The sequence below is a fragment of the Mesoplodon mirus genome (genome assembly GCF_964341445.2).
Source record: "Mesoplodon mirus genome assembly, chromosome: 4".
Lineage (NCBI taxonomy): Eukaryota > Metazoa > Chordata > Mammalia > Artiodactyla > Ziphiidae > Mesoplodon > Mesoplodon mirus.
In genome coordinates this window covers 188513218-188521918 of record NC_138979.1, presented here as the reverse complement: position 1 = coordinate 188521918, position 8701 = coordinate 188513218, and the positions used below count along the sequence as shown (strand labels likewise).

The following is an 8701-nucleotide window of genomic DNA, read 5'->3' as shown; positions in this document are numbered from 1 at the left end:
AGGGAAGAGCACTTAGTTGCCTGCCGAGGTGGAGGAGGGGCAGCCCCGGAGACAGCGAGTGGCAGCTTCTCCCAGTGGGGCGGGGGGTGGGCAGGGGGACAGTGTGGCCCAGGCCAGCCTCCCGCCAGCCCGCTGGAGTCCCGCGGGGAGGGCCTGGCTCTGCCTAGACCCTGGTCCCTCTCCCTTCCCGACTCAGGCTCCTCTCATCTTGCCCTCTTTCCAGAGCCTTCTCTCCCTCCACCCAGGGGCCCCTAGAGGTGTAGCCACTCTCTCCCCACCACGGCGCACGCAGGACCCGGTGCGCAGCCCCGAATCCACCTCTGCCTTCCTCCTCTCGGGGCTCGGCGGCGAGGCAGCTGTGACCGCCAGCTTCTCTCTTCAGGGCCTAGTCGCTCCTTCCCGGGAGGCCCGCCCCCGCCCCGGACGACCCAATCTCGGGGTATGGTCAGCCCCAGTGGCGGAGGCGTCCGCTCGGCTCATCCCCCCTTCCCCCAGAGCTGCGCTGCGTCTCTCTCCCCGCAACCAGGACGCCCAAGTCACCCCCCGACTACAGCACCGGCGGTCACCTAGCAGACCGTCCCCTCCAGTTGCGCCCGCCCCGCCCTGCCGCACACTCGGCTGACACCCCCTGTCGCGGGGCCCACCTGGCGAGCCTCCCTCCCTGCTCACACCCTGCGCGGCTCCGGGAGTGCCCCGCGGGCACGAGCCCCCGCACCTGCACAGGGACCGGGGCAGGTGCTACCTGCGCGCTGGGCCCGCCCTCCCTGCTCGGCGCCGCCCCGCGCCGCCCCGCCCCGCGCGCACCGGGCATGCCCAGAGCCCGGTCACACGCCCGCCCGCTCGAGTCCTGAGTGGACCCTGCCCGCGTCTGCCCCGGGCCCGCGCTACCTCGCGCGCCGCCATGGAGCGCATCGAGGGGGTGGCCGTGGGCCGCTGCGCAGCCTCGCCCTACCTGCTGCCGCTCACGCTGCACTACCGCCAGGTGAGACCGCCTTCCGCGCCTTCCGCGCCTTCCGCGGCCTGACGCCGGCGCCGGACCCCGCCCACGCGCCCATGGCCCCGCCCATGGCCCCGCCCATGGCCTCGTGGCCCCGCCCCGCGGGCCCCGCCTCTCCGCCGAGCGCTCTGCCCGTTGACTCCGGGTTCGCAGACCCGTTGAGCGCCCGGCTCTGGGCAGCGACACCTCGGGGGACCACTCATTCCTCTAAGGTTGATTTGCTGGGCCCCGGCCCTTTTTTGCGGTGGGACGTATTGGGCGCCCCGGGGATCAGGGAAAGCTTCCTGGTGGTGGTGGTCTCCGTTCTGGGCAGAGGAGGCCGGCGATGGAGCTGATGAGCACTGGAGAGCCTCTCCAGGTGGGCTGCCTACCGGGGCGTCACCTCCTCCTGCCGGCCCGGGGAGGGAGTGCAGGACCACACCGCCTCCCGTGGCGCTGTGCGAGTAGTAGGCTCACAGGAAACACTTGTTTGTCCAGTTCGGGCCCCCACCTTTGGCTTGCCACGCCACGGAGTTCCAGCACGCCATCCAGGTGAGGACTGCACTCCTCCGAGTCTGGTGCAGCCCCTCCCTGCCCCCTCATTTAGGACAGGTGGTGCAGGTCTTTGGTGCCCCTCTGCCGGGCTGTCCCTGGCCTGAAGCATCCTGTTCCCCCCCACCACCAGGCCCCTTACTCTCACTAACCTGTGAAGCCCTCTTTTTTTTTTTTTTTTTTTTTTTTTTGCTGTACGCGGGCCTCTCACTGCTGTGGCCTCTCCCGTCGCGGAGCACAGGCTCCGGACGCACAGGCTCAGCGGCCATGGCCCACGGGCCCAGCCGCTCCGCGGCATATGGGATCCTCCCAGACCGGGGCACGAACCCGTATCCCCTGCATCGGCAGGCGGACTCTCAACCACTGCGCCACCAGGGAGGCCCTGTGAAGCCCTCTTAACGCCCAGCCTGAGAGAGGATGCACTCCCCTCCCCCCTCCCTTGTCGCTGCTGTCCCGTTGACTCTAGGGGACAGGGAATTCCTATCCCCAGGATGGACCCAAGTTGACAGCACCGGCCTGGGGCAGAAGCCGGGGTTGGTTGAGGGGCAGAGTGCAGGGACACGGAGGTTGTTGCCCTTTCCCTGGTGTTGGCCTGGGGCAGGGATGCCTAATTGTGGCTGCACAGCCTCCAGGGGCTGGGGCTCTGGGGCCAGCAGGTGGGCACAGGGTCGTCCAGGCACGTAACCACTGTGGCCTATGGCTGTGGCACCCTCCCCCACTTCCTGTGGAGTGTGGGTGGGTGCTGGTAACCAAAGCTGAGCCCATGCGGGCGGTAGGCTGCGATGGACACAGGCTGGGGGCCGGGGTGGTGTTTCCCAGGGGCCATGGGACCCTGGGCTGGGTGGTGAGCATCACTGAGGGGCATCTGCAGCCTTTGGTCAGTAGCCACCCATGGCCAGGGGAGATCTGGTGGGTGGACAGACAGACCAAGCAGAGGCAGGGCACCCACATGGCTCTGAGCGGGAAGGGGCTGTGTTTAAACTCCAGTCCTGCTCCTCCCTCCCAGGGCCCTGGAAGGTGCGCCAGGCCTGGGTCCTGACCCTCTGGGAGGGGCGGGCTGGGCCTCAGTGGGCCCCCCTGGACCTTCCCCTGCACCCTGCCTTGGCTGGACCTGAGGGTCTGACAACTGTTTTGATCTTGATCCAAGAGGGCACCTGAAACCAGCATGAGATGACACTTACCCTGAGGGAGGCAGGGGACACAGCTGGCACATGGCAGACTGGGGGGCAGGCCTTCCCTGGAGCTCATCCTGGTGGGTGGCTGGCCCTGGGGTGGCCAGATTGCAGGCAGGCCCAGGCTTGCCTCTTGGGGGTGGTGCCTCACAACGGCCTCCCGGCAGCCCGACCTGCACAGGACAGGACATCGGCTCTCCCTCCTGCTTGGAAACCGAGGCTACTGCCCGTCCAGAACACCTCTGCCTTCAGGCCCAGCTCAGACCAATTTTTCCAGCTCCCCTCAGACCAGCATGTGGGCCTCTGCCTGTCAGGGCCCACTGCTGGGAACGAATGCCCTTTCTTTGCTGTGGGGCCTGGTGCAGTGTCACCTCCTCCAGGAAGTCCTCACACAGGCTGTTCCTTAGTGTCCTCTCTCTCCCCAGTTGCACTTTCGGTGTCTCTGGTGCTCAGATCCATGTCTGTTTCGTGGCTCGGACGGGGCCCCAAGTGCGGGGCCAGCAGCTCGCCAGGGCGCAGGGCTGACCCAGTGGCTGAGCGGCAGTGGGCTAGGCAAGCCGGTGGTGGGCGTCCGCAGGGCTGGGCTCTAGGGCCCCAGGGCCAGCCCCATCCTCAGAGACCCCTTGGGGAGGGGTCAGGGCCAGGCGGAACAGCCCGGAGGACGGGAGCCTACTTCACTTAGTGGTGTCCCGCTGGCAGGGTTCTGGCCCCTCAATGCCCCCTGCCGGCTGGAACCCCGTTAGCAACGGTTCCGGCCACCCCCGGTGGTGCTGGCCCAGGCCCTGGCCCACCACACTGCCTTTTGTTCACTGAATGCTGCTCAGAGCCCTGGGAGCTGCTGGGACAGGGTGTCCAGGGTCGGGGAGCAGGGGGTTGGAAGGAAGCGACAGAGCAGCAGGACCACAGGGCACAGGACAGACAGCCCGAGACAGAAACCGGGCCTGGGAGAGGGTCCTCCACTGTCCAGTCGTCATCATTGAATCGTCACGTCCTGCGGGCTGAGCTCCTGCCTGGCGCGGGCACTCCCTTCCCCAGCTGCTCCCGGGGCTGCTGCGCTCTCAGGAGGCCCGCCTGCCCCTCCTGTCGCCCTTTGTCCAGTGGCCCAAGGGAGCTTCAGCAACGAAAACCTGATCTTGCTCTACCCGCTTGGGACCCCTCCTGCCCCTCGCCCTGACTGTGAGGACGTGCCATGCCTGCCTCTCCCCCACACCCCCATGGTCCTTCCCACACTTGGTGGCAGCGTACATCTCTCTGCAGCTTCTCATGCTCAGCTTGTGCTGGGTGGTGGCTCATGCTGTGCCTGGGACACCTTCCTACCCTTTGGCCCGGTTTTCTGCCTCACCCCTTGAGAGCATCAGGCTGTCCTGGACTTCCCTGCCCACCCTGGTGTCTACCCCCGGCCCCACCCGCTGCAGCTCGTCGCTCCCGTGGGCCCAGGGCCGGGACCGGCCTGGGGCGGTGGGTCTGCGTGGCCTCCTCACTCCCTGGAGCACGGCCGCCCGCGCTGCCAGCCCTTCGGCCTCCCTGACCGCTGCCCTGCTTCTTGCAGAATGGCATCCAGAAGTCGTGGGATTTCATGAAGACCCATGACAGGTGAGGGCCCAGCCTGGCTGGCCGCCGGGGAAGCCCCAGGCTGATGTCTGCAGGGACACCGGGCCCAGGGGCACAGAGCCCCACCCGCCTCTGCGTGTCTCAAGTCCCCACTTTCCCTGTCGTCTCACTGAGGGGCAGCCCGAGGCCTGGAGCCCGAGCTGGGTCCCAGCTCAGGCCACCTGGACCATGATGGTGGGCAGGCCCTCTCGGACCTGAGGGAGGCTGCCCAGGTGCCCTTGCCCCCGAGCGTCGGGGGTACGGGCCGGATGGCAGCGTGGCTTCAGGAGCGTGGCTGGCGGCAGCCGGCCAGTGGGGGCCGCGTGTCTCGTCAGTCACCCGTCCTCAGCTGCTGCCCAGCTGCCCAGCGTGTCCTTCCCACCCCCGGCCCCCACCCTGCCAGCTGGAATACAGGAGGCCTGCGTCCTAGCCTGACTGTGTGACCCTGGCAAGCTGTGACCTGGCCTGGGCCTCAGTCTGCCCATCTGAGCAAGGGACGCCACCTTCCTGGGCTGTGGAGGAGAGGAGGTGGGCTGGGCCCCCAGGGGGGTGAGGTGAGGGCGCTGCTTCTGTGCTGAGCTGGGTCCCTCTCCCTGCAGTGTGACTATTCTCATGTTCAACTCTTCTCGAAGGAGCCTGGTGTTGGTGAAGCAGTTCCGGCCAGGTGAGGCGGCCCAAGTGGGGTATGGGGGGAGGGGAGGCCTGCAGGCTCACGTTCAGGCCCCTGGGGTCCTAGGGTCAGAGTGCAGACATGGGGAGAGGGCTCTAGAGGAAACTGAGGCCCGGCAAGGGGGTCTGGCCAGAGCGGGTCACGTGGAGCTGGCCACCACAGGGCGGTGACCGCGGTCTGCCTTCCCCCAACCAGCTGTGTACGCTGGTGAGGTGGAGCGCCTCTTCCCGGGGTCCCTGGCCGCCGTGGACCAGGACAGGCCCCGGGAGCTGCAGCCGGCACTGCCTGGCTCGGCAGGGGTGACATACGAGCTGTGCGCCGGCCTCATGGACCAGCCCGGGCTCTCGCTGGAAGAGGTGGCCTGCAAGGAAGCGTGGGAGGAGTGCGGCTACCACCTGGCCCCCTCCGGCCTGCGCCGGGTCGCCACGTACAAGTGAGTGGGGCTGGGCCCGTGGGCTTGGGGGCTGGGGAAGGGCCGTCTGCTGCCAGCACAGCCCAGGGGATGGGATGAGCTGCCTGGGAGGCAGTGAGCACCCAGTTCCCAGGGGTGTGCAAGCAGGGCGATGGCTCCTTGTTTTTCAACCTTCCCACGCTGGGGGAAGGTTGGACGGAACGCACCTCAGGGTGTGATCTGGGCTGGAACCCGGGGCCCTCAGGGCTAGTCCTGCAGCATGCTTGGCCCTGTGCCCTCCACCGCGGCGGGGCCGGCTCGGCTCTGGCTCCGGGTGGCAGCTGCTGCTGACAGATGCCTCTACTTCCTGTGGGATTAAGCGCCGGGCACTGGGGGTGGGGGTGAGTCACAGGTCTCCTCTGACAGCGGCTCAGGGGCGAGGGAAAGGCCGAGTCCTGGGCCGGGGTTGGGGGGCGAAGTGCGGCCCGCCCCCGCCAAAGCCCAGGTGCCCGCCCGCCCCTCATTCCCTCCGTCCCAGGACAGGATGTCGGGGTGAAGCCCACCCTTGGCCTGAGGATGCCGCGATGGGTCCCTGACCTTGGTGAAGTCTGGGAGCAGCAGGAGGATCTCACAGTGTCGCCCCAATGCTGAGCCCCTGGCGGCCTTCTCCAGAGAGGGAGTGGCCCTCCTCGGCCCAGCAAGGGGCCGCTCAGTGTTGGGTCTGGGCCCCCCTCGGCGACACCCAGGGCCTCGTCCGGGCGCCCCCGGCCTGGGGGTGGGGGTGGAGTTGACGTTTAGTCCCGGGAACTTAGACGTGGGATTTCTACACCAAAGAGCCAGACATCTTGGTGTGAGGGGCCTCAGTTATCTGCAGGTGTCCTCCGCGTGGCTGGCCAGTGGCCACATGGCCTCTGAGCCTTTGGGCTGGCAGTCCGGGGGGTCGGGAGAATCCAAGGGGCCTGACCTCGGGTAGGGGTTGAGCCAGCGGGCAGGCCAGGAGGAAGGCAGGTGGAGGTGCCCTGGAGGGTTGGGGTCCCCCGAGCGGGTGAGTCTGGGTGGAGTCCTGGCAGAGGGGCTGCATGGCAGAGGCTCAGGGGCAAGGGGACAAGTGGCCCTGGCCTCTGGGCTACGGCCTGATCCTGAGGGTTCTGGGTGCCAAGGAGGGCTCTGGACAGTGAGTGGCCTGCTCAGACTGCACTTTAGAGGTGAGGGTGGCCAGCTGTGCAGAGGCATGGCCAGATGGGGCTGGCGTGGAGGCCAGGGCAGCTCTCCCCGGGAGCCGGATGGCCGGCTGCATGAACAGGAGCTTGTGCTGCCCTGGGGTAGGGCCCCCGGCTTCCTTCCGTGGCCCTGGGGGTGAGCCAGGCCACTCATCTGCCCATCCCAGGTGACAAGGCCCAGGGCTTGTCTGAGATCCCCCAGCTGAGGACGTGATTGAGTGAGCGGGGAGAGGCAGTGCCCGGCCTGGCTGGGCACATTCTTCTCGGCGCCGGTGTCCCGTCACACGCCGGCGGAAACTGGGACTGGAAACCCCACAGACCGCTGCTTCCATCAAAGGCGCAGGCTGTAGCTGCCGGCGGAAATGGGCTGTCAGGAATGGGCTGTCAGGAAGGGTCCGAGGGAGATAAGGGGCCGGAGGGCGGAGGAAGCAGCTGGGTGAGGTCAGTCTGGGTGGGGCCCCCGCCTGGGGGTGGGGGGCTTGGGGAGTGGGAGGGCAGCTCCTCCAACGCTGCTCCCTGCCCCGTGTGCGGGGCGCACCTCGGGTCCGCGTCCACCCTGCAGGCCCTGACTGGCCTCAGCTAACCTCCCGGGGTGGCCTGGGGTCTCCCTTATCCCCTGGATGTCTCCCCAGACACCCTCTGGCTTCCCTCTCCCCCAGCAAACCATGCTCAGCCCTTCCCCTCCTGTCACCCCGTCCTCATGGCCAGCAGTCACCATGACCTCCACCGGCACCAGTCTGGGCCCCTGCCCTCTGCCTGGGTGCCTGTCCCCCTCCTGGTGGCCAGAAGCCCCCTCCTGGCCACCACCTAGGGAGGGAGGGGACTCCTTGACACTCCTCTCCAGCCTGTGAACCCTGGTCCAGGCCCTGGGGACCGCGCCCCACCCCGCTGTGAGCCCCAGCCCCCCACCCAGCCCAGAACAGGCGTCCTGCAGGTGCCCACATGGGAATGCTCGCAGACCCAGGCTGCACCGGCCAGAGCCCCGGGTGCGAACCGGGGCCCACTGTGCGGGGAGAGGCCTGGCTGAGGCCCAGCGTGAGCAGGGTGTTGGTGCTGCAGAGCCACCTGCCAGACTCAACAGCTTTCGGCGACCCCCATTTACAACCTCACGGTTGCTGGGGGTCAGCAGTCTGCTTGCTGGGGACTTGGCCCACTGCTCAGGGTCTCGCAGCCTGACCGCCAAGCTGCGGTCAGGCGTTGGCCAGGCTGAGGTCTACTCTGGGGCTGCGGGTTGTCTTCCCAGCTCCTCGTGGCTGTGACTGAGGGCTCTGTCTCCCGCTGGCTGTCAGCCAGGGGCCCGTGGCCGGCTCCTAACCCACAGGCCCTGGAGCGCGGCCCTCTTACAGCTGGTGGCGCGTGGCCCTCTTACAGCACGGTGGCGCGTGGCCCTCTTACAGCACATGGTGGCTTTACCTCGTCTTCAAGCCTCTCTGACTCTTTCCACCTCTGACCCCTAAAACCGGCAATGAAGAGCTCGCCTGATCACGTCAGGCCCACCCAGGATCATCTCCTCTTTTGATGAACTTAAAGTCACCTGGCTAGGGCCCTTAATTACATCTGCAGAATTCCGCCTTCATCACCTGACCTAACCTCATCACATGGGAGCCTAATCACAGTGGGAGGTCACATCCAACGTGTTCCTAGGTTTCCCCCACACTTGAAGGGAGGGGATTACATGGAGTGTGTACACCACAGGGGGGAATCTGGGGGGCCAGGGGGCACCCTGGAGCACTGCCTACCGGGGGCTGGAAGGAGTGGACAAGAGAGGGCTGTGGAAGGGGCAGGGGTGGCCAGCGGGGCCTGTGTGGATGCCTCAGCACATGCTGTCTCGACCCATAGGTCTGGTGTGGGACTGACCAGCTCCAGCCAGACCATGTTCTACGCAGAGGTGACAGATGCCCAGCGGGGTGGCCCAGGCGGGGGCCTGGCGGAGGAGGGCGAGCTCATTGAGGTTGTGCACCTGCCCCTGGATGGCGCCCAGGCCTTCGCAGATGACCCGGATATTCCCAAGACCCTCGGCGTCATCTTTGGTATCTCGTGGTTCCTTGGCCGCGTGGCCCCTGGCCTGGGTCCCCACTGAAACCCCAGGGGGTCTGGACGAGCCCAGTTCTGGACACCTGCCCCGCAAAC

The 8701-nt window shown here is 67.3% G+C and overlaps 1 protein-coding gene across 2 annotated transcripts; it reads left to right on the top strand.

The window, feature by feature from the left end:
- Positions 1 to 833: 833 nt before the first annotated feature.
- NUDT14 (nudix hydrolase 14) lies at positions 834 to 8701 on the top strand. Of its 2 annotated transcripts, none has more exons than XM_082618324.1 (5): positions 834 to 982; positions 4250 to 4293; positions 4890 to 4954; positions 5258 to 5393; positions 8411 to 8701. In XM_082618324.1, the coding sequence occupies exons 1-5, from the start codon at positions 902 to 904 to the stop codon at positions 8649 to 8651; spliced, it is 567 nt and encodes a 188-aa protein (XP_082474450.1). In that variant the 5' UTR covers positions 834 to 901; the 3' UTR covers positions 8652 to 8701. The 2 variants fall into 2 exon arrangements, with proteins under 2 accessions (XP_082474450.1, XP_082474449.1); XM_082618323.1 differs by having other exon boundaries at positions 5156 to 5393.